This window comes from Protopterus annectens, chromosome 5.part0, assembly GCF_019279795.1.
Source record: "Protopterus annectens isolate FY-2018-M chromosome 5.part0, PAN1.0, whole genome shotgun sequence".
Lineage (NCBI taxonomy): Eukaryota > Metazoa > Chordata > Ceratodontiformes > Protopteridae > Protopterus > Protopterus annectens.
The window spans coordinates 1873257237-1873283773 of record NC_056735.1 but is presented as its reverse complement, the minus strand read 5'-3'; the positions used below and the strand labels follow the sequence as shown (position 1 = coordinate 1873283773).

General features: G+C 38.4%; 1 protein-coding gene across 1 annotated transcript in view; it reads left to right on the top strand.

Moving 5' to 3' along the window:
- Positions 1 to 26537, top strand: part of VWA8 (von Willebrand factor A domain containing 8) — a 3458065-nt gene that overhangs the window by 1333847 nt on the left and 2097681 nt on the right. Inside the window, exon 19 of the mRNA XM_044071701.1 lies at positions 12187 to 12293. Within this exon, the coding sequence (XP_043927636.1) occupies positions 12187 to 12293 (107 nt within the window). The remainder of the gene's footprint in view (positions 1 to 12186; positions 12294 to 26537) is intronic.

Here is a 26537-nt window from a genome sequence, read left to right as displayed (position 1 = left end):
TTTTTTCTACTGTAAAGGTAAATCTCGTCTGTCACTAGTTTCTCATAGGTGGCTAAAAGATTGTTTAAGGGGGGTGTAAAGGTACTCATCTTTTTAAATTCGTGGGTTTTTTTAGATGGTTGATCTCTAAAAAATACCCCCAAATTCAATTTCCTTATGTACTTTTTAACTTCCAACACATAATCAACCACATTAAATTTGTCATTAAGTATGTACTTCATCCCTTTGGATAACAAGGTAAAATGTTCTTTTTTCAAGTCTAAACTTGTGTAATTATATATGGTAAAATCCTTCCATTTACTAGCAATGTCATTCACTTTTTCTATACCCTCATCTTTTTTATCATAAACCTCTATTGCATTTCCCCCTAATGTCGTTTGCTGTTCTGGTTCCCTCTCTTCCATCTGTTCCCCTCGATTCCTTTTGTATCTGTTCCTTCCCATCTCCATTCTTCCTCTAAAAAACAATGGTGTTGAGGTCCTCCCCCATAATTGTCCCTCAAATTCATCTTATTATTACCAGAATCCTTATAATTGGCATATTCCCTATATGTTGATTGGTTGTTCCTATTCTCCTGTCTCCATAGTTGACCCCTTCCCTTCATGGTATTTGTTTTCTTCTCCCATCTATATGCATAGCCTTTTTTCGAGTGGCCAGGATGACATCTAAAGTTAGTGACTTAGGTTGCGAATTAGAAAAAAATAGGTATGTATTTCATTAATAGGGGGTATCCAATTGACATGGTGATTGACGTCACTAATTATGTTAAAAAAGAATGGGGCAGAAAGTACAAACCATTGTTGGGAAACAAGGATATGAACGTCAATGACACCCTCTCAATGAACGACCCTTCCAGTATTAATGACAATACAAAATATGTTAATGAATATGGTAAAGCATGTATTCTTCAATATGCTACCCACAGTGGAGAAGTTAGGAAGATTTTAGAAAAACATTGGAATATTATGAAGGTGGACAGCGATGTTTCTAAAATAGTGGGGGATAAACCAGTATTTGTTTATAAGAATGGAAGAAACATGAAGAAATTATTGGAAATGAAAACAAGACCCCAGGGTGGTAGAACTATTGGGACACAGAGATGTGGGACCTGTAGGCAGTGTCATTACATCATTAATACCCCAACTATAACACTAGATGACATTAATGGAACTAGGATACAGTTCCAAAAGGGCAATTGTAGGTCCAAGCATCTGGTGTATCTAGCCAAGTGCACTAAGTGTTCAAGTTTTTATGTGGGGAAGACCACCAGATGCTTGAGAAATAGAATATATGATCACAAATACAGTATTAAAAAGGGTAATGACAAAAATGCCCTTTGGAAACATTTAAACGAAAACAAAGGATGTACAGGATTCCAGTTTGGGATTCTGGAATTGGTCAAACTTAATCCTAGTGGGGGTGACATCAGGAGAGTGGTGGGGGAAAAAGAAGTAAAATGGCAAATAAGGTTAAATGCATCTGTTCCCCCAGGTATAAATGAATATTTGTCAATCAAGCCCATTTTAGAAGCTATTAGAAAGTAGAAATTGTTATTCAAAGTCTGGTTATTTTATTTTTAAAAATGTATATTTGTATTGTAAGTTTTTAAAAAAAGTTTTTTTAAATGGTTTTTAAGTAACTTCATATGCAATATTTTTATAACAGTCTGTTGAAACTACATAATAATGTTTAGGGTCACGCACTAGCACTTTAAAAGACAATTTGGGAAACAACATGTAATTAACTGGGAGTATATAAGGATTGGGAAAAATTGTGTTCTTTGTTCTGATGAAGTCTCAATAGATGAAAGCGCTTAACCTGATTGTTTTATTTTATACTAATAAACTATTCCAAGAGGAAAAGGAAGTGGTAATACTACGTGTTGTGCCTATTGTTCTATTGTGCGGGTGCCTTAATGGTAGTGGAACAGATTTCTTTCCAGAGATTTACCATGCATCTTTATGATAGTTTTCCTTGATGCACAATGTAGTGCAGTTAGTGGATGAGTCTCAGAAGGTTTCAAATAAATGCACACTCTCCTGTGAAGAATAATTTCTGTCCAGTATAGCCAAGTATAAATTCTATCTGAGTTCCTCCTACTGAATTCATATCTTCCGTATAAAGTTTTCTTCAGAAATCTGCCATCTCCTGTTATATTTTCCCTTCTAGATCCCCCAATGCATCCTTACTTTTGCAAATCAGGTTACAGTATCACCCCTAAATAATATTCCCTGCTAAAAGCTTTTTTTTTACTTCTCCCACAATCCTTCTAAGTTCCATAACAGTAGATCCCCTGAGATGTTTGTTGAATCTGATCTAGCAACATCAGTGCTCCAGCCTCGAGCACCTTCAGACCCCCCCCCCATAATGTATCTACCACCTAAATTACCTCAGATGTCATTTGCCATCTATGCAAACAGACATAGATCTGGGCAGCTAACTGATCCACCTCATATCTTTGAAACTTTTGCGAGAATTTTGTAATTTTTGGATAGTTCTTCTTAGCTTTGTAACACTTACAGCTGTATTTCACTCCCTTCTTGAGCTCCGCTTATAAGCTACCCTTTTTCCTGTCATTAAGACCCTTCTGTCAGGATGTTTACCACCATTGCAGACTGTCTTTCTCTTTTCAGAATGTAGCTTGATGTAGTACTTGTTATTCTGCTTCAATTCATTACAGCCAAGTGCACCTCCAGGCATTTCTACAGTTACCCTCCTAATGTGCCTGTAGGTGTCAAATATTACTTGTTTTTATTTGCATTAATAATTCCAAAACCATGCTACATACAAGCTATACGAATATTTTATATTGAAGCATACATGATGGCAAACACTACTGCACTGATATTTGACCTCTGTCAGTGAGTATTTGTTAGAACTGTAAGGCAATAATTTCAATTTTTGAAAGCTTAAGCCATACCCAGTGGGAGTTAAAGGTACACACTCAAAAGAGCTGTACTGGAGGGAATGAGTTAGGTGTTTAATGTTTTCACTATGTATTAGTCTTTCTTTTATAGTTTATTCCAGTGTGTTGTGGTTTCAATTCATACCAACTACCTATTCCTTAAATTCCTTTCTTTTTAACAAATAAGCGGGAAGATGTCAGCGTCTCCTTTTCATGTCCTTTGAAAAATTTCATTGTTTTTGAACAAGATGGAGGCATGACAATGGCAGCTATCTTAGCCCCTACCTATGCAAATGTGGTTTGGGGATACCATTTAAAAGAATGGGTATATACTAGTGAATTTTCAAACAATTAATTTTTTATGCCAGTTTTATTTATGACGTTTTTTGATTTGGTGATAAACCACCCAAAAAGCTGATCAATTTATTGAATATCTTAAAATCTCCACCAGTTTTTTGGAATTCAAAGATACGTTTGATAAAACGAGTATTAGTTATTTGGACGTGGTGGTCTGTAAGGATGTCAGGAGGACAACGTTACTCACTAGAGTTAGTTTTAAAGTGACCAGTAGCCATTCATGATTATATTATAACAGTATACACCCTGTTTATCTAAGAAATAATGTATTTAAAAGGATGAGATACAGAGTGGAGAAATTAACCTTCAAGAATGAAATCAGAGGACAGATTATTGAAAAATGTAAATTGCATTTCAGGAACAGTGGTTATCCTGAGAAGGTTTAAAATAAGGGAGAGGTGACAGTAAGTAGCAACAAGGAGGCTGATAATTGGGATGCAAGGATGATATTGACATGTACTGACAGTAAGGCCATCAAGAATGTGATAAAGGAAAACTGGAAAATTTTGAGTGGCAGTCAAGAAATTTTCTCTTTTAAGGGGGTTCAGCTATAGTTTGTTTACAAAAAGGCAAACACCATCAACAAAATTTTGGAGAGGGGATCACAAACTAGGCATTTTGTTAGTAACAACACACTACGTAGTACACAGAAATGCGGTCATTGTAAAGTATGTAGATATATTTTAGAAGGGCACAAATATATATCTATATATTTATGTACTATATATATATATATATATATATATATATATATATATATATATGTATAGATATGTGTATATATATATATATATATATATATATATATATATATATATGTATATATATATATATCTTGCCCCAACACCACAACCACTTATAGACTGACAGTTTTTTTTCTTGCTCCAACACCACAACCGCTTATAGACTGCCAGTTTTTTTTTTACCTTTAGGTCAGAATATGTAGTGTATTATTCAGCCTGCATTTCACATGATAGTTTCTATGTATTAAGAGATAAATTCCATGAGGTCAACTTATAAGAGTGTTGCACATGATTAGTCAAGATAGTGATTTCGAATCCGACTTGGGTTTTATTACTAAATCGTTTCTTGAAAGATGTTTATCATATAGATTTGTTGGAGAAAACAGCTGTAGAAATTTGTACCAAAAGGTCCATGGAGTTTGTATCCATACTTTTGTATGGCTTTACAAATAAGAAGGAAAAGAAAACAGATTCTAACAGAATATGATACCTAGATGCTACTTTAATATGACCGTGAGCAGTGGTACAATTAAAAATATTATTAGTAATAACTGGAAGGTGATTATGGGTAACAATGACTTTGCCAATGTCTTAAGTGAAACCCCGAATAAACAACCAGAAGTTCGCTGGAAACTCCAAATAAGGGCTCGCAACACAAACAGTTGAAGTAGTTTGAGTAACGCTCACAAATTCATACGTTTTCGACACACTTCTTCTTCAGAATCTAAACATCAAATAAGAGAAAGCGCTAATATATACCCTGATTGACTAATCATTTGTCCAATAAAAACTGATACTTAATTAACATTTGATCATTAAAGTCATAGGAACAAGCAAAACTTGCTTAAATATTAAAACCAGTGCATAAAAAACTAATTACCTACTCCTATAAAAAATTCAAGAAGAATAATAAATAAATAAAAAGTGTTTTAAAAATTTAAAAATCTAAACATTTTAATAAAATGTGACTTATAAAATGAGTATATATAAAAAACACTCAATACTCCTGTTTCATTACTAGAACACAAAAAGTATATTGTGTTATACAATACTGCCATCTTGTGCCAGATCTAAAAAGCACTTGAATGCATCATAATTTAGCGGATCTCAACTTGAGCACAGATTTGATGGACAAAAATTCATTCAGACCTGGAGGCTTGGTGGATTCCAAAACAATTCCCTATATTCTAATTTCGCCTCCCACATGCCTCCTCTTATATCTCTGGGGACAGATTCCAAAACAAAAAAAGAAAATAAAGCCTGAGGACAAGTTGACATGTGTCTAAATAATGCATTATTAGTATTCTGTGTTCTAATTCCATATAAATACGACACTTTAGTTTCCTCTCCGTCTTCCCTACATAAAAGGAGGTACATTGATTGCATGTAGCAATATAAACTACCCCAAAACTGTTGCAATTGGAAAATTCACTACTTGTAATGCTTCTGTTTCTTGCTGCTATATGTATGTGGTTTCCGTTAACAATGTAGGGACATTGTGAACAAAAACCACACTTGTAAGTACCAAAACTATGAGCACCACAACCTTTAGAGGAGGAAGTACCAAACTCAAATAGTTGTTTAAGATTTAAATCCCTTCGATAAATAAATTTTAAGGGGGGTTGTTGGTTTAATGCTAAATCAGTGATTTGAACAAACCTTCCCCATTCTCTCGTAATAACTTCCTTAATCAGTCCAGAGTCTCCTGAGTAGTCCAAGATGTAAGCCCTATCACAATTATTGGGAATGTTGTTGTTTAGAACACTAGTGGTAGGCAAGGGCATGTCTTGCCCCAAAATAGGGGCAAATCTATCTTTTCTCCCTTGGATTACAACTTCTAAAACTTCGTCCAATAACTGCTTTGGATATGCTCTATCAATAAACATATTGAGCACTTTACCACATTCAGCTAAAAATTCATCCTCATTGGAGGTCATTCTGCTCACCCTAATTAGTTGCCCTTTAACTAAATTCCTCTTTTGAAAAAATGGATGGCCACTTTTAAAATGTAAGTAGGAATTAGAGAAGGTGTTTTTACGATATATCTTTGAAGAAAACCCCTGATTAACCTTGGTTAGGGAAATGTCCAAATATTTTAATTCCTCTGAATTGAAATTAAAGGTAAAATCTAAAAAATTGGTGGTCCCTTTAATGTAGTTTAGAAATTCAAAACATTTTTCTTTAGTATCGGTCCAAAAATACAAATATCATCTAGAAATCTTTTATATAAAGACCAACACTTAGAAAAAGGGCTGTGAATCACATACAATTTCTCCCACCAGGTTAAAACGATGTTAGCATAAGTGGGTGCGCATTTAGCCCCCATAGCCACACTTTTGTTTTGCTTGAAAAATTCTCCCTGAAAAAACATATAATTGTTGTTCAAAATAATTTCCATGAATAGAAGACAGTTCCTAAAATCATCCTGGGAGAACATACGACTATCCATCATAGACTGCTCCAGCCACTGTAACCCAATGTTGTGTGGAATGGAGCCAAACAAATCCACAAAGTCTAATGTAACAAAGGTGAGATTGGGAGAAAATAAGTGGGGTTTAACAGATCTCAAAAAATCCCATGAATCCTTTAAGACCGTATCACCAGAATAGGAAAGCAATTTAAGTTTTTTCATCATCAAATTTGCCAACGGGGTCATGACGGACCCCTCAGAAGAAACAATCACTCTTAAAGGAGCATCAACAGAATCCTTGTGTACTTTGGGTATACCAAAGACAGAAGGGACACGTGGTTGTTTATTAAATAAAAAATTGAATTGTTCATCGTTGATAGAACCCTCCAATAATAAATCGTTAAGCAATAAAGAAATTTTGCTATTAGCAATATTAACCTCATTGATGGAAGACCTAGAATATTTTGAAATATCCTGAAGTAAATCATTCATCTTAGATTCGTATAAAATACTGTCCATGAGCACCGTCCCTCCCCCTTTGTCTGGTAGCATCACCCTAACACTTCTATCATGTTTCAAATCACTCAATAGTTTCTTTTCAGTGTTGGAAAGATTGGGGTGAACATAATGATTAGTAATAGTTTTTCTAATTTCCATCTCTAATAGGTTTTCCAGATTTTTTAATTGTGGATGTAAGGGGGGGGTTAAAAGTGCTTTTCTTCTTAAGTGAAGATACACCTGAGAACGCAACATCATGGTCATGAAATAATAACGACAAATTCTATTTCCTCAAAAACAACTTTAGATCTATATTGCCTTCCTACTTGGAATAAATTTGAAACCTTTAGAAAATAGCTGAAAATGATCAACTTGAACTTCAACATTACTGTAATTAAATATTTTGTAGTTGTTGAACTCCAAAACATTTCCCTGACATATTATTTGAAAACTACAATCTACCGCCTGTAATTGCCCTGGTAGTTGTACTGTACCAGATTCTGCTTGCGAATCCGGTTGGACCGGCATACAGGAGTTGGGTGGTCTAAAGGGAAACCCCTCACTTATTTCATCGTATCCTACATCAACTGGGTCATTGTTTTGAAACTCAAACTCCCTACTGTTTGTACCTGGAGTATGATCCTTAAAAAAAGAATTAAACAATTTTGGCTTAGGGTAAGCTTTACCATCTTTATAGTCCCTAACATCTCTTTCCAGTTTCCCCTGCTTCCTCTTCATGTTAATAATACATTCAGAGTCCACCTGGGAAAAGATTTTAAAGTATAATTTTTTCTCATAATCCACCTGAAAAAGAAGGTCATTAACAATTTTGGTATTAATACGTTCCATTTCCAATAAAATTGCTGCCCTAACTCTCTCATTTTCTTTAAGAATAGCCCCAACAACATCCATACCACAATTGTCAAAAATTTTTAACAACTCTAAATGAAATTCGGAACCCTCCTCTACCCTATTGGGAAATTTGCAGACACGTAAACCCTTTGGAACCACATATTTATCTAGGCATTCCCTAAGAAACGTGCAATCACATCCCAGTCTTTTATATTTGTCCAAGTAAAAATATAAGTCATCCAAACTTTCCCTATAGGTTTTAACAACATGGTTGCTCGAATTTGTGACAGTAGAAGAATTGTACAAGGCATAATTCTTGTCTATAAAACCTTTAAAATCAAAAGTTTGAATGTCAGTGGAAAAGTCACCTTGATTGGGAAAGTTGGAATTGGCGCCAACGTCGCCAGTTTGTCCTGGTTCCATTTCACGTGCCGCTGGTGTATTGGAACGTAAAAGTCTCGGAAAATCAGAAAATCCATGGTCAATAGTATTAACTTGTCCATCAATCTGCTCTAAAGGTGATGAAATGAAAGGTAATCCAGTTTGCGTAGTCTGACGTACCGCTCGTTCATGATGCGAACCGGAACTAAGCCCGGAAGCTAAAGAAACAATTGACTGACAAGCCGGCGTCAGTAGTTCGACCAATTGGGAAAGTTGCCCTATAACTTTCCTCAGTTCTCCTCTCTCGTCATTACGAGGATCCAAATCAGTTGCTGCCTCTGGGGTTTCGGCCATCTCAATCCAAAAACCACAACCAAGTCAAAAAAGAGATGAAAGCGAACCAAAAAAACACGAATAAACAACCAGAAGTTCGCTGGAAACTCCAAATAAGGGCTCGCAACACAAACAGTTGAAGTAGTTTATTGAGTAACGCTCACAAATTCATACATTTTCGACACACTTCTTCAGAATCTAAACATCAAATAAGAGAAAGCGCTAATATATACCCTGATTCACTAATCATTTGTCTAATAAAAACTGATACTTAATTAACATTTGACCATTAAAGTCATAGGAACAAGCAAAACTTGCTTAAATATTAAAACCAGTGCATAAAAAACTAATTACCTACTCCTATAAAAAATTCAAGAATAATAATAAATAAATAAAAAGTGTTTTAAAAATTTAAAAATCTAAACAGTCTCTCTTTTTTGACTTAAGTGAAACCCCTTATTTTCTTTATAAGAAGAACAGTAGCATTAAACAGCATTAAACAGCTATTAGAACATGAACATACCAAAATTCTTCCACCCCTTACTTCTAAAGGAAATGGGAATTTTAAATGTAATAGTTGTAGTATTTGTAGGTTCATCTATGAAGGGCCTTACATCGCACTTGAACATTTGTCTTATACTGTTAAGATCCCTAGAAGATTTACTTGTAACACTAAAGGTGTATGTTGCTGTGTGCTCCGGATGTCCAGCCTTCTATGTGGGTATGTCCACAAGTAGCTTCAACAAGAGAGTTATGGAACATCTTTATGCAATAAAGTCAAAGATGAAAAAAATGCCTTATACAGACATTCATTTAGTTTAAAAGTATGGATACAAACTCCGTGGACCTTTTGGGTCGCATATCGTCTACTCAGAGGCGATCTCTGCTTAACATACAAGGTCATGTCAAACCCAGAGCTGTTGGACATGCTACACTTAAAGAAATCCCAATCCCTCAGAGCCACACCTCCAGGGATCTAAACCTTGTCATCACAGTAAATAAAACATGCTGGAGGGATAGGTTCCTGAGCCAGAGACTCCCCAGACTCTGGAATAGATTGCCCATACATGTCAAGCAAAGTGCCTTTTTGGCCCTCTTCAAAAGGAACCTTGACGATTGGATGGGAGAAAGGAAATTCACCCCAGGGATCACATCAGTTGCCCTGCTAGACAGGGGTCCAGGGAAGTAAATAGTGTGGGAAGAAATAGCCAGGGAATTGTTATGGCTAGGCTTGTATAGGCCCTAGGGCTGATAGCCTAGTATCAACCTATGAACCCAATCTACATTAGGCAGAGCTCCTCGCTAACACTCTTCAGAAGAAACATTGACGATGGATGGTGGATGGGAAACAGAAAGTTTACCTCGGGGATCACTTCAGTGGCTCTGCTGGACAGAGGCACAGGGAACTAATCTAAGGGGGCGGTGAAAGCCAACACATTCTGGCTAGGCTTATAAATGCCTTCAGGCAATAGCCTAGTACCTACCTATGAACCTATGTCAATCCTACAAAAAAATTCACTTTTACTAGTTTAGATTCGGCTAAAGAAGATATGAGATGAGGCAGTTTTAAAAAACAGGTAGAAAGAAGAGAGACTGAGTGGCCACTTAGACTGGCTGCAAATCATCCACCTGGTTTGAATGACATTATAAATGTAAAATGTTTTTTGGGTGACAGAAAACTGACTATTTAAGAAAGAGTTAAGTCAATTGATTTAGTTTTGGTTAGTACCCATAATGGTTTGATTGTTTCATTGTTTGATTATTGCATTAGAATTTTTATGTGATTGGACCTTTTAAATTTTAGATCTGTATAAAATGTTTGGGTAAAATGTGTTGGCCATTTTCTGATGAAGTCTTTGGATGAAAGAGACTATTAAACTTTTACTATGCTAAAGAAGTCTCTAACTTGTGTCCTCTTAGCTTTTCAAGTAGTTTTTGGTTATTTGCTTGTGCACTCTGATTTGCTTCTTTACTGTTGGAGTATTACAGCTCTCCAGCCTCCTACAGAGATGAATCGATCACATGGTTTCTCTGCCTTTTGACTGGTGATTCTTCTGTCTCAGTTCTTTGGTCTCTGTTTAGAGACTGACTGCTTTGCCTTCAGTTTAGCAGATTCACCTGTTGATGATGAGTCTGTGTGTTAAGCTTATGTTACATTGGCTTTATTTACCCACTGCTAGTTGATTTTTTTTTGTGCCCTGACTGATTGCATTTTTTGCTTGCTGCTGTATTATTACATTGAGTAATGAAATGCTTTTGCTACTGTTTGTGGCTTCAAGAAGGGCAGAGCAGGGAGGGGCATATGAGGATGTTTGCCTGCAGCCAGAACAGCAGAATCCACAAAAAATACTTCTTGTCTTATGTTCAGTACTGCATGGATTTTAGTTTGAGATAGGGAATTTCAATTACTGGTTGCTGCACCTACCCCGTTCCAATGTTTGTCTTTTTTTTTTTGGTTACTGTGTTTGGAGTTAATTTTGAAGCATTTATTCTCTTGTCTTTTTAGTATTTCCCAGGACCACTAAGAACGTGTTTTAGTAATTAAATGTCTTCTGTAGTAATATGTTGACTGCTGTTTGTTTTATAGATCTGTTGGAACATTATTATGTTTTTACCTAAACTAAAGTGCATTTGCTGGAAATAATGTTTCTGATGTTTCAGTATCCAATTTCATATTGTCACTGTTCACACTCATGTACTTCAGTTGTATCTGCTGTTAAAAATACTCAGAAGCTTAAAACATTTCAAATAAAAACGAAATTGCAGTTGAAATATGTTGTCACATAAGGTGATCTGCAAATAAAATGTTATCACTGCATGCTTCCTATCTTCTACTGCCCCTCTAAGTCTGGATAACCACTGTCTCTTGTAGAAACAGATGGGTTTTCTTGTAAGACAGACAATTACAAGATTTATTATATTCTTGTAGGCTCAGTATTTTGTTTCCTTTCTTACAGGTTATTTTCACTTGCCAGATTGGTTTGAGCTGAGTGGTGTAAGGGTTAGATGCTGTTTTCAAGCCTGATATGTTATGCTGTACTGTGTGTTTTCACAAAACATGTGCCTTCTGAGCACAAAAATGAGAGAAAATACTCATGGCAGAAGCAAAAGTAGCATTAATTACCCACTACACTTTCATGCAGATCAAGTGGTATGATGAGTACAGTTTGTATCCATTGTCAGGATGCTGACGTAGTAAACTCATTGCAGCTATGTCACCCCATCATGTGGGATTTGGATTGGTTAGCACTTGTAGCAAGATCATTATTAAATATTCTTGTTATTAAGTATTCTGGTGTTACGTTTTCAGACCATTAGGTCCTTTCTGTCTCAAGGAACTATTGGTTTCCGTCAGCCTGGTCTGCCATACCGTTCAGCTATTGAAGGGTGCTAGTGTTTTCCAGGATGCATTTAGAGCCCTCATGCAGGTGTTGCTTAACCTAGGTTGCCTTTCCAGTAGAACTTGACTACCATCTTAGTTTCAAGTATGAGAGTGCAGCTGCCTTTAGGAGGTCCCCAAAGGTTAATGTTTTCTCTTTGATTTATGTCAATGGTGTGAGTGCAAATGAGATTACCAACTTAATCATATTAATTAATTTAATATTTTGCATATTTTATATTTTGGGCAGTGTTTGAAAATAAATTGGTTGACATTGCTTAATTAGTTACATTGTAGAGTTACTTTAAAAATGCTATTGGTATTTTAGGTGAACTAAAATCGGGCATACTGAGAATTGGGAAGATTTCTGCAGAAGTCTCTAGTTCTGATCAGAAGATGAAAGTTCCTGATGTCCTGTTTTATGATAATACACAGGTGAATACTTTTAATTACTCACAGTAGTACTGAATAGTTATTGTGTTGTGATTTGTGAACAGTGTAAAAAGCATACCCAAGGCTCTTAACATATCAAAGAAAGAAATTAGACCATTTAGCCCTTTAAATAATTTCAGTTTGTTTAATGCATAGTTCAGGTCAGCTGGAGGCATCACTTAATTGTCTGTGGGAAAAGTACTGTATGACATATTTCAGTGCATATACAAAACAAGCGAAAACAGCTTTAATAACCTGTTTATTTCTTCCTAGAAGATTAATCACATTTTGCGAGACACTTCATGTACTTTATTTTCAGAATATGAAATGAAAGCCTTTTTGGTAAATTGCCTGATATTCTACTAAATGGAAGCTATAAACTGGTGGAGAGTCTTATTTTTCTGTTTGCTTGCAGGCCAGCTACTGTTACTTAACTGTGTATTTTAATCAGATTATAGTTCTGTTGCTATGAATCTTTGGTCTGCTTTCATTTAATTTGATAGATCATACCAGATTTAGAAATGAACTGTTATATTCATTACCACTAGACAGAGTGCATTGCACATATTGTGCTCTACTAAACTTGCAATTGCTGAGTTGTGCTTTTATAATAGGGCAGACAAAGTATGATAACCTTTAAATCACACCAGTTCATACATGATCGGTTCCTTTTACTGTTGAAATTGTGACTTGGGTATGATGTAAATGTTGAAATTATAAACTTTTGAGGTTGACTTTTCTGCAGATAATCTGATGACAGACCTTATGTGCAGTTCTAGGTATTTTTTCATTGATATTTTCTCAGCAGTTTTATTTAATTTCAATAATTGATTTATTTATTTTTGTCATACAGATTTACAGGCATTTTTTTTTGTCTGTAATGTATAGATAAGTGCCCTGCATTTGGTCTAATTTCAGGTTTGTCGACATCTGCTTAATTGACTACATTTGGTCGATATAAGCAGATGATTGACAGGTGTGTGACACTGGCAATCCCTGGTAGGGGTGTGCGGGGTGCAGGGGGGGGCTTGCCCTCTGCAAACAATGGTATTTATTTTTGGGGGGTTGTTTGAAAATTGCATGCGTCGAGGTTCTGTCTCAGAGCATACATGGCAATGTGCTGAAGTTTGCTTTATCAAACTTTTGTGGTCAACATTTCGGAGGATAGGTCTAAACTTGACTTAAGTGATTTGAGATATATAGTGGATATAAAAAGTGTACACACTCCTGTTAAAATGCCAGGTTTTTGTGATATAAAAAAAAATGAGACCATAATAAATCATTTCAAAATGTTTCCCACCTTCAATGTGACCTATAACCCGAACAATTCAATTGAAAAACAAACAAATCTGTTTGGGAAAAAAATATAAAAAAAGTACAATAAGCTGGTTATAAGTGTGCATACCCTTAAACTAAAACTCTGTTGAAGCACCTTTCTTTTGTTGATTAGATTGTATGCTTGGGGTCATTGTCATGTTTAAAAGTGAAATTCCTCTTCATCTTCAGTTTTCTAGCAGATGCCTAAAGGTTTGGGGCCAAAAATGATTGGTATTTGGAACTGTTCATAATTCCCTCCACCTTGACTAAATCCCCAGTTCCAGCTGAAGAAAAGCAACCCCAAAGAATGATACTGCCACCATCATGCTTCACCGTGGGGATGGTGATCTTTTGGTGATGCGAAGTGTTGTTTTTGCACCAAGTGTACCTTTTGGAATTGTGGCCAAAAAGTTCAACCTTGGTGTGATCAGACCATAACACCTTTTCCCACATGCTTTTGGGAGACTTGATATATTGATTTGCAAATTTTAGCTGGGCCTGGATGTATTTCTGTGTAAGAAAAGGCTTCCGTTTTGCAACCCTACGTCATAGTCCAGATATATGGAGAATACAGAAGATTGTTGTCACATGTAGTACACAACCACTGCTTGCCAGAAATTCCTGCAGCTCCATCAGTGTTGCTGTAGGTCTCTTGGCAGCCTTCCTGACCAGTTTTCGTCTTGGCTTTTCATCAGTTTTGGAGGGACGTCCAGTTCTTTGCAACGTCAGTGTTGTCCCATATTTTTACCACTTTTTGATGACTGTCTTCACTGTGTTCCATGGTATATCCAATGCTGTGACCATTTTTTTGGACCCTTCTTCTGACTGATACCTTTCAAGAATGAGATCCCTTTGATTCTTTGTAAGCTCTCTGTGAACCATGGCTTTTGCTGTAGCAGGCAACTGAGTAAATATCAGGAAAATCCTACCAGGACAGCTGAACTTTATTTGAGGTTAATCAGAGTCTCTTTAATTGATGGCAGGTGTGAACAGGTGTGTACCTAAGAAGACTGATTGCTATAATTAAATCAAAAGCTGCTTCAATAAAGTATTAGTTTAAGGGTGTGCACACTTATGCAACCAGCTTATTGTACATTTTTTATTTGTTATATTTTTTCCCTAACAGGTTTGTTTGTTTTTCAATTGAATTGTACAGGTTATAGTTCACATTAAAGGTGGAAAACGTTTTGAAATGATTTATCGTGGTGTCATTTTTTTATATCACAAAAACCTGGCATTTTTAACAGGAGTATGTACACTTTTTATATCCACTATATAATATATAATGCCCATTTTTCCTTGGTAGTTTCGGCTCCGGGGGGAGGCAGTAGGGGCTTCTCCTGGTCCTTTGGCCTTCCACATAGTGGACAGGGTTTTTACCTGGGTTGGAGATTCGACCACACAAGTTCCTCAATCCACCCTGTACCTCCATTAGATCCAGGCCTTTCTTGCTCTCATTCTGCCACGAGTATTCCTGTCCCAAGTGGCTTCCAAGATTTCCCTACTCACTAGGGATCCTCTTCTTCTGATACTTCCCAAGAATACCCACCTGAAGAAGTCCCCTGGAAGAAGACGTTTAAAAAGCGGCATGTGGACTCCCACTTGTAGTCTTTAACTGAGGATACTGACTTTGTTGAGGGTGAAGGATCCCCTTGATCCGCATCAAGACGTCTCCTTCAGAGACATTTTAGAGATCCTGAAACAAAAGGGTGGGTGGTCTTCCCAGTCTCCTTCCTCTGAGGAGTCAATTCTCTTGGAAGCATATGGGATGGGCCCATCTACATCCTGGGTGACCCCCCCCCCCCCCGGCAGATGCACTGGTAGATTTAGTATCTGTCTTGCCGTGCATGGAAGGAACCGGAGACCGTCAAGCCCATACCCAAGTGGTCCAATAGGTTTCTAGTACTCCCTGAAGACAGGAAACAGTAAAGTAAGGGCCGTATAGTCACTGCTATCATGGTGGCGGCAGCCAACAAGAAAGAGCTGTCATTGGAAAGTGCCAATCCATCTGCCAAACAAGGAGTCTAGCATCCCGGACAGAATTGGAAAGCATGTTTACACCTCAGCAACTTTCACGCTGAGGTCATTAAACTATCTAGCTCATTTCACCCAGCTTCAGAGGGACGTGATCAAAGAACTGTCAGCTTCCCTGTCAGAGTCCCTGCAGAGAAATTTAAGAAGGTTTCTCCCAAGCTGGCCACTCTTTCATCTGTCTCAAACTCTTCAGTGAGATTAATCTCCCACACCAACGAGGACACCTCACGAGCAGCCAGTTCAGTTCTCTGACTAAGGAGGCATGCCTGGATGAGGCTATGTGATTTTGCGGAGCCCTTTAAGGCATTGTTTGTTAATGCCCCTTACAATGGCTCCTCTCCTTTTGGGCTGTTGGTTAGAGGCATTCTTACCTGCAGTGAGAAGGATGGAAAGACTCTTTCTGCTGTTGGAATAAAGTTTTCTACCCCCCAGAGGTTCTTCTCCAGGAACCAGCGTGGGAGTAAGAAATGCGGTTCCGAAAGTCCCAAGGGCTTTTCCAGGACCTGCGTGGAGTACCCTCCTCTAGAGGCAGGGGTGATGGTAAATGCCACCCCGGAGGCAGAGGGGGTCAGCAGAACTAAGGCTTTAGGGAACCTCCTCCTGATAAGCCCTGTCATCACTTCTGAAGTGCTACCCGACTGTCTATCTCTGGAGGCAGTCGGAGGATAATTAGCTTTGCACCCCAAAGCCTCGACCTACTTGACTCAAAACTGTTGGGTGCTAAGTGTAATACCCAGAGGTTATTATATTTCCTTTTCCCTTCCTCCTTCAAAATCCAGAAGCCTTCACAATGTGCCACCCAGTCAGTGAGAATAGGCAGCACAGGAAATTCAACAGCTGTTGCAAAAAAGAGTAATCCAGGAGGTCCCAACTGAACAGAGAAGATTCAGAACCTACTCCCGCTTCTTTATATGGACGAAAAAAACAGGAGACCCAAGACCATTAAAGAATCTCAATAAGTTAAACGAATACAGTAGTAAGGGTGTTGTATACTTAGCAGTCTGTAACTCATGTTCAGGATTTTAAGTGGGAAAGACCGAGCGAGCTTTGAGGAACAGAATGTATGAACATGGAAATGACATCAAAAATAAAAAGGTAACTAGTTCATTATATAAACACTCAGTGGTCTGTTCCCAATTTTATAAGTTCTTATTTGGCATTTTGGAGCAGGTCAAGCCCAATCCCAGGGGGAGTGACTGGAAAAATCTGTTGAAGAAGAGGGAAACTCAGTGGCAATTTAAAACAGCAGCTATGTTCCCCCCTGGCTTAAATAAAAACATTTCAATAGCCCCTGTGTTGCACGAAAGAGCTACAAATTAATATATATATATATATATATATATATATATATATATATATATATATATATATATTTTTATACATACATGCATACAAAAAACTGTTTTACATAGGTTGTAATATTAAGTTTTAGCATTTTATTTATAAATAAACTGAGTCATTATTTTAAAGTTTTATAAAAATAATTGGTATATATGCTTTACATAAAGTGCAATTAATGTTTTAGAAGGTAATTGGTTATTAGTATGTTGATTGCTTGGTATTTGTGATTGGTTCACAGTTTTTATAAAAATGAGGATGTTTAGAAGGGAAGTTGATTCTGTTGAAGGCTATATGTTGTAACCGAAAGCGCTCAGTTTGGTGCGGTAATAAAAGATACTTGGATTTTATACAGCCTGGTTTTCGTTTAATTCATGGTGTTTTAAAGGAATACAAAAAGAAGACAAGGTTCGGAATGGTTACAGTTCAGTCCATTATGACACTGTTGCACAAGGACGACTCCATATGTGCTCCATAGATTTCAGGTATGCATACTATCACATCAAAATAGACAAGCACTCCAGGAGATACCTGCGCTTCCAGCTGAGAGCCAATCACTACCAGTTTAGAGCACTGCCCTTTGGACTCACCACAGCCCCCTGAGTGTTCACCGAATGCATGGCAGTGGTAGCTGCTCACCTGTGGCTCAAGGGATTCCGAGTGTTTACATATTTAGACGATTGGCTCCTAACCACTCCCATGAGGCATCTTTTAATCCAAGCCAAGGATTACTTACTCCAGTTAGCATACTTCCTGGACATCACTGTAAACATGAGCAAGTCCAACATTACTCCGGTTCAGAATCTAGAGTTCATAGGTACACAACTCAATACAAGGGATCAGATAGCTTCTCTTCCTCTACACTGAGTAGCCATTCTGAGGAATCAGGTACAGCAGCTGTAAGCACTACAAGCCCCCACAGCTCGACTGATCCTACAGGTCTTGGGGTCCATGTCTGCACCCAGCCAGGTTTTTCTGTCTCAGCCTTTGTCCCTTAACAGCAAATTGACTCCCATCTGCAGGCTTCATGTCAATTTGTGGATTCAGTCAGGCAATGTTATTGTCGGCAGACAGAACAGCCCCCAGTAACCACTATGACCACAGATGCTTCCCATTTCAGTTGGGGGGGGGGCATTACGATGAGAAGATGGTCCAAGCTATGTGGTCCTCTCATGAGACCAAGTTGCATATCAGTGTCCTAGAGATGAGAGCTATCCTCCTATTGTTGCAAATCTTTCAGGACATTCTCCCTTTGGAGACTGTTGCAGTACACTCCGACAACATGCCAGTTGTCTGGTACATCAACAGGCAAGGAGGAACCCATTCTTATCCCCTGTGCAGGAAGGTCAAGAAGGTGTGTGAGTGGGGAATATCTTCAGACTGTCTTGTAATTTCAACGCATATCCCAGGGAAAACCAACAATCTGGTAGACAGACTCAGCAGATCACTCCTGATTCTGCACAAGTGGTTCCGCACAAGTGGTCCCTCACCCAATCAGCGAACATGGTCTTCAGCAGTTGGGGTCAACCTTGCTGTGACCTCTTTGCCTATCCCCTCAACAACAAATGCAAGTTCTTTGCTCTGATCCCTCCTCTGGGGGAGTCCCCGAGGGATACTGTAGTCAACAGTTGGCCCCCCCAGGTCTCCTTTATGCTTACCCTCCACTTCTGCTCATCCCCAAATTTCTTCAGAAGGCAAGCAGATTGAAGAGTTCAGTCATCCTGATTGCCTCCTTCTGGCCTCATCAGGTGCAACTCCCCTTCTTATGGTCTCATCTGAAATATCCTCCTTGGATACTGGAACTCACTCAGGACCTTCTTTCTCACCCGTCAGGGATGCAACATCCAAATCTTCGAATCCTGAAATTGACTGCTTGGTTTCTCCACTTCCAAACTTGATGAGACAGTCCAGGCTTCAATCCCTGGTTCGAAAAATTCTTCTAGCATCACAACATGCTTCCACCAAGAAGTAAGTGGAAGATATTTGTTGTCTGGCCCACAAACAGGAACATTGACCCTTTCTCAACACCTGTTTCAGACGTGTTGCTTTTTCTCAGTACCCTTTTTAATGAGGGTGCTAGCTTCTCCACTATTAAGTTACAGTTAGCTGCTATTTCTGATTTTCATGCAGCAAGTTAAACACATTCTTTGTTTATGTTCAGACTGAGCAAATCCTTCTTGAAGGGTGTGTTCTTATTAAGGCCCCCCAATTAGAGATCCTTCTCGTCCATGGGACCTTACTGTTGTGCTGCAGGCGTTGACACAGGGCCACTTGAACCAGCAGCTAATTGTGACATGAAATTTCTGTCCCAGAAAAGAGCTCTGTTGGTGGCCATGACTTCCACCAAGAGGATTTCTGGCCTTCAAGCTTTATCTTCTAAAACTCCTTACATTCTGTTCCACAGACAGAGTGTCCTTACACACTATTCCACCCTTTATGCCTAAAGTAGCTACAGAAAACAATATGAACCAATCCATACAACTGCCAGTGTTCTTCCTCAATTTCTCTAACAAAGGGGAGTATATCATTCACCTTCTAGACGTTCATAGACAGCTCTGTTTTAATCTACACGGGATGAAACAATACAGAAAGTCTGATCAGCTTTTTACAGCCTTCTGTTCGAATAGACTTGGACAATTGGTTTCGAAAATGACCTTGGCAAAATGGATTTCAGACTGCATTTCTTTCATTTATTCGTCCAAAAGGTTAGAGTTACCTAAACCTCCTAGGGCACATTCTACCAGAGCTATGGCTGCTTATCTGGAACATTCTTTCTTGTGAATTGCATAGGAAGTCTTGCTTGGAACTGTGTCATGGTTGTGATGAGGTGAAACTCTCAGCATCAGATATGAGAGTTCCATAATTTTCATGGTGTTAGATCTGAATTTGCAGTTTCATTTCCATTACCAACCCCACCCAGTATCTCCCACCTTGAGTCAAAAGGCAGCTTATAAACCTACTATTTTACCTAATGGTTAGCCAGCTGGCTCACTGATAGGACACAAGAAGGTAGGATAGGAGATTCCACCTCAATAAAGAGGCTAGTTTCTAGCAGACTCCCAAGGAAATCAGTGCTTAGCCCTCTCAGTTTTTGCATCTACTTCCTGAAGTTAAGGCAAACACCAGGGTCCTCGGGCTGACCAAGTTTGCAGATGACTGCAAAGTAGGCATGGTCAATGAATTCCTTAAAGGCACAGATATCCTTTAAGATGGTCCGACACAGATTAAAACTCAGCATGAAAAAATGCATACTAGTACCCTTTGGAAAGACATCAACCCCTGGAAATAACCACATTGATAATACACCCCTAAAGGTAGACCCAGTGGTCGGGGATCTGGGAACTCATGTTGACAGTAACCTGACTTTTGACCAAAACATGTCTACTGTAGTGAGAAAATCATTGTACATTGATCAGCTATTAAGTAAGGGCTTGGTATCCTGGTCCAAGGAAGTCATTATTCCAATGTACTCTGCTCTCGTCAGACCTATCATTGAATACAACACAGCCTTTGGCATGTACCTGACCAGGCACTTAAAACACCTTGAGAACCCAAAGAGGTTCTTCACAAAAAGAATACAGGACATAAGTCCTGTTAGGACCATCTCAGAGCCCTGTCTCTGTATTCCGTGGACTGCTGTGTGGTGATCTATACCTAAGCTACAAGGCATTCTCTGATCCTTCACTGATGGATATGCTGCACATCCACAAAACTAACAGCAGCAGAAATACCCATTCTAAGGACCCACCCAAACGCTGGAAGAAGCCATACTATCACCTTAAGCATAGAACTGATTTCAGCAAAGTGCTTTGTAGCCCATTTGTGTCGCACGATAAGAACCAAGCAGCATCATGGTTTAGTGTAGCTTAATGCGCCACCACTAACTAAACGGTTGAAACGGGCATATGTTTATCTTAAAGCATACAACTATTTAAGGCATTCAACTGGGTAGAGCAAAGTGCATTTAGGCCGTTTGTATCACAGGATATGAATCAAGTGGCATAATATTCATGTACCTTAAGTAACTTAAGCGCCTACATCAACCTAAGACACTGGAAAGGGGTACATTTATTAATTAATGCCTACACTTATTTAAGGCATAGTGCTTAACAGCCCCTTTGCAATGCTGGGACTGACATTAGTGTAATGGCATTTTTTTAGATTCAGCATTTAAAAAGTGGTGGCTTACTTTCTCAGAGAATACTGCAGGTTACTTTGTCTTTTAGTTACATGCTTAGAGGCTCTTCCTCATGCACTTATAAAGTATTCAGCTAATACAGGCTGTTTGTTTTTATGTTAATCTAAGTAGTAGTCAACTTAACTTGTGTACCTGCAATAGTATACATTATTTTGCTTATTTTTGTATCACTGTTAGGCAGCTGCTTGTAGAACTGTACTGTATCTGTTTGGCTTCTTTGCAGCTTGTGTATTTTTTTATTTTCCTGCTGCTTATGTCTGTACCATAAGGAATACCACACTAGTTTTATTTAAAATGCATTTTCTTCTTATCTTACCCATAGGTATCTCCACCTAATCTAACCACCTAATTGAATCCACCCCCACTAACGGCTTGGGACCTAAAGAGACTGCTGTGCATTTAATCTAAACTTAACTGCAGTCTTCTTTTTTAAAACTCTCACATTTTCCAAAGAAAGTTGCAAGGTTATTATCTGTTTAAATTGTTGCAATTTAATTGTATTTAGCAGTGTAGTGGTCCACTCGGGAGCTCGCAGCACTAGTAGCATTTGACTAGATTTCCCCACTACCTCCCTGCCAGTACATTCTTCAGGCTCTATCAGGTAGTCAAAGGGAAGCAGATATACCGAACTTACCCCACTCTGGCTGTTTTTTTTTTTGCTATCCCTGATTAGAGTTCACTGATTGTCTCTGTAGTCTTGTGGTGGCTGAACCCCGCTCCGTTCGCCTCGTTATGCTTGGCTCACTCCACTCCCCTACCCTGCCCCCCATTCCCCACCCACCCCCACTACCTCTACAGTTATTCTAACCCCATATCACCTGACTACTCCCTACAGCCACTCAACTGCAACCACCCTAACCACATCCCCTGATTAACTGTCATCTAAACAACACTGCTTGCATCCAAATACCACAAAACCCAAACTATGCAAACCCTACTTTTAACTCTTCTACTAACCCTGACAACTCTAACTTACATTACATCCTTACACACATGCACACCACTGCCACACACCACCTACCATACAAACATATACCTTCACACCTGTTTTTACACACTTAAGCTTTTCTAAAGCCCCCTCTTTATTTAGTGACAACACAATACTATTTTTACGTAATAAGTATGTTCCAGTAGCCTACACTAGAAAAACATCATGTAAACTCCACATAGGCATTCTACAAACTGTCAAAAATACCTCCTCATCTCCAGGGATATTCATCCAAATCCAGGACCAAGCAACATCATACCCCCACACAAACACACTACAGATCTACTCATCATTAATCTTAACTCTCGCAGTATATCAAACAAACTTCCTCACTTAACACGCATTCATAACTCACTACTCCTCCGACATTCATACCATAGCAGAGACCTGGCTAAAACCCAGCACACAGAATGAAGAAATCCTCCCTCCAGGATATAATATCCTACAGCTAGATAGGACAGGAAAAAAGGGTGGAGGTGCTGCAATTGTTTATAAAAATACAATTTCTCTCCAATCTCTACTAACTCCATTACCCACATTTAATACTGCTGAGATCGTAGGCTCTGTGCTACTGGTAAATAAGAAAAAGAGCATCAATATTCTGTGTGCATATATCCCTCCAGGTAATAACTGTCCAATAATTGTGGAGATTCTACAATGGTTAAAAGATAATGTCCTACAGGAGACTATTTTATTAGGTGACCTAAACACTGACTGGCTAGCCTGCAACTCTAAAAACTCCACTAACCACATCAACCTGTATGGATTCTATCAACTAATTCAAGAACGTACTAGAGTAGACAAAAAATCCCATAAAGAATCTATACTAGACTGGACATTAGTAAACTACCTGGACATAACTACCAAGTAGGTAGTCTACCAGACAGACTTAGCGACCATCTCCTTACGTTTCTTCTATGAAAATGTATTAACGTTCCCAAATCTACAGTCTATAGACAAGTCAGAAATGATCGCAATGTCAACCCTCTAGAACTCAACACTCTGTTAAAAAATGTAACGGGGAACCACTACACAGCCTGGACCTAGACCAAGCAGTGGACTATTTTAATACTACTCTTATTAACATCCTTGATTCAGTTGTCTCAGTAAGAAAAATTAGAGCTAAGCAACACTATGCTCCATAGCTTACCAAGTCCACTAGAGCCCTATTAAAAAACCAGAGATAAGGCATGGAAAACCTGGAAAAAAGATAACACTTGTCTATCCAAACAAAACTATCAACACCTTAGGAATCAAGTCAAAAAAACAAACAAAGCTCAATAAACAGAACTACTATCTAGATATACAAAACAAACACTCCAATAACCCCCAAAAGTTCTGGCATGCAATAAACTCCCTACTAAAACCTGGTAAAACCTCCACACCAGCTCCCACCTCCACCTCTATAAAAACAGATAGCAATATAGCCTCCCAATTTAATCAGCACTTTACTGAATCCATTAAATCACTATCAACTCAACTTTCCAAAAATAGCTACTCATCCAAACCAACATCTCCTAACATCTCACCTCCCTTTACATTCTCACCTGTCCCAACCTCTACAATAAAAAATACCTCTTAAAACTTAAACCCACTACGCTTGCATACCTGCTCATTTCCTAAAACTGGCTGCCGACTCCCTATCCTGCCCAGTCTCAATCATAATCAACCGCTCCATACAGGAATCCCATATCCCTCAACTATGGAAAATCTCTTACATTATTCCCTTTCATAAGGGTGGGAATTCTTATGATTTCTCTAACTATCGCCCCATAGCCATTCTGTCTCCTTTATCAAAAATACTTGAGCAATACATACACTCTCAGGTCATGCTTTTCTAAGACTCTAACAATCTCTTTTCCTCTACACAACATGGTTTCCACCCACACCACAGCACAACCTCAGCCCTTCTTTCTTAGACAAACCTGGTTAACCAACATAGAAATAACAATAGATTTGTATCTGCTATATTCCTGGACCTCTCTAAGGCATTTGACATGGTATCCCACGCCATTCTAATAGATACTCTTACCACTTTATCCTTTGCCCCTAACACTATTGCATGGTTTAAAGACTATCAGACCGACCACAAGCTGTCCATTGGCAAGGAGTCATATCATCTTTACTCCCAAATACCATTGGTGTACCTCAAGGTTCCATACTGGGTCCACTTCTCTTCTCTGTCTTTACTAATAACTTACATACCTCTACCCTACAGGCTTCACTCATACAGTATGCAGACAACTCCACCCTGATCTGCTCCCCCTACAGCATCTAGCCCAATAATCTTTTGCTTCAGTGGAAAGGTGGATCGCAAATATTCAACTTATCTTAAATCCCAACAAAACTACTTCTATTTACCCCAAATAAATAAAAAAAACACTGCACTCTCCTTCTCTATCTTCTCCAGTAATGGAACTGCAATTTCACCCTCTCTTCACACCAAGCTGCTTGGCGTTGAAATACATAACCTACACTTTGATATCCATATCTTCCAAACTATTAAAAAGGTATATAAAAAATGGGGTCCCTGTACAGACAAAAAGACTTTCTATCAGATCAAGCTCGGGTCACCTTAGCTCACCCTAGCTCAAACCCACCTTCTTTCCACATTAATGTATGCAGCACCAATTCTCACCTATGTTAGAAAATCAGACCTGGACAAACTTGAGTCGTGTTATAAAATATCGCCAAGTTTGCAAAAAATTCCCTCTTTAGAACACACCATTGTATACCTCTTAGGCAACTTCAGTGGCTTGAGCTCCCACAGTTATTAACCTATCACCAACTAGTCATAGCTTATAACAGCCTAAAATATCATGACAAAACTCCAGCCCTTAGGGAACTATTGACTAACTACATTCCAAATCGACCACTCCGCTCTGCCAACAGATCACTCCTCTCTATCTCCACAGCTAACAACACAGCAGGTAAAGCCCTATTTTCTCACAGTGTAGCAATCAGTATAGCAAAAAGTTGGAATAAACTCCCTCCCTCAGTGACTTCTGCATCAAATACCAAACAATTCAAACACTCCCTTAAGATTCATCTTATTAGCTCTTGGCTATGTCCATGTGTCACATAAGACTAATGGATGTTACCTCCATCTTTCTCTCTTATCTCCAATTATCAGGCCCTCAGTAAACATGGAAGTAACAAATGGTATCATTTGACATATGGTAATGTTCTTGTAATCTCTGTCTGGATATTTGATGACTAACTTAATGCTCACTGGTAAATATTGTTGATAAGATCTTTCTTTGTGTACTGTTCTCTTATGCACAAAATCACTCAATAATAAAGTCTTTGATTTCTTCATTATGTATTATTATCACTATCTGTTGTATTAATTAAGTGGAGCTTTTCTCCCCGGGCCTCCACTGTAAATAGACCTCATCCAGTCGGACCATCCCGGTTAACAAATGTAAAATAAAATAATAAGTAAATAAAATAAATCTCATCTGTAACATAAACTGGACATGTTGGAGGGATAGGTATGCGTCTCAAAAATTACCCACTCTCTGGTACAGGCTTTCCATCCATGTGAAACAAATCTCATCTGTAACCCTTTTCAAATGTAACAGATCACTGAATGGAAAAATCTCAAACTTACCTCTGCTTTTGCACCATTGTTCCTAATGGACAGGGGCAGCCTATGAACGCTTGACATGTACTAGCCTATATTGTAACCCTCAGATTCCTTGGGATATTGATACATGTCAGCAGTATTTTGGTAAATTTTGGGTTTAGCTGTGCTAGGCTTAAAATGCCTTTTGGACTGATAGCCTAGTAACTACCTATGAACCTTTGTGTCTTGGTGGGGGGGGGGGAGAGGTCTGAGTAAAGATATTTACTCCTCATTACTTCTGTTTCTCATATGGTCTCAGAGATGGTGAATGTGGTATGTAGGTGCTTAGGATTATGTGTAAAGGGTAGGGGTGAAGACAGTAGGTGCTAGGTTGACCAAATCCTTCTGGTCTTATTTCTAGTCGTGACTGATATAAAGTTGCCAGCACAGATGTTGCATTACAGTAAGTACATAATGTTTTTTTTTATTTAAAAGTATAAATAGTTGTGTATTTTATTAGATGGGTAGATTTTATAACTATGTATAATAATATGGAACTGTTTACTGCAAAATGGAATTGTTTTCTGTCATCATGCTCACTGTTTCCTTGATAAGCTGAGTTACCTCACCATGGATGGAACTGTCTATGTATTCTACCAGCCTATTTTAAAAGGAAAATGGGACTCTGCATGGGTCTGAAGTCTGTCTAACCTCTGTGGAATGTACTGATTCAGAGGTGGTTTTATCCTTTTATTGTGTTTTTGTCAGGAGTGTTATTTGGACTTCGAAGTCTTCACTAACCTC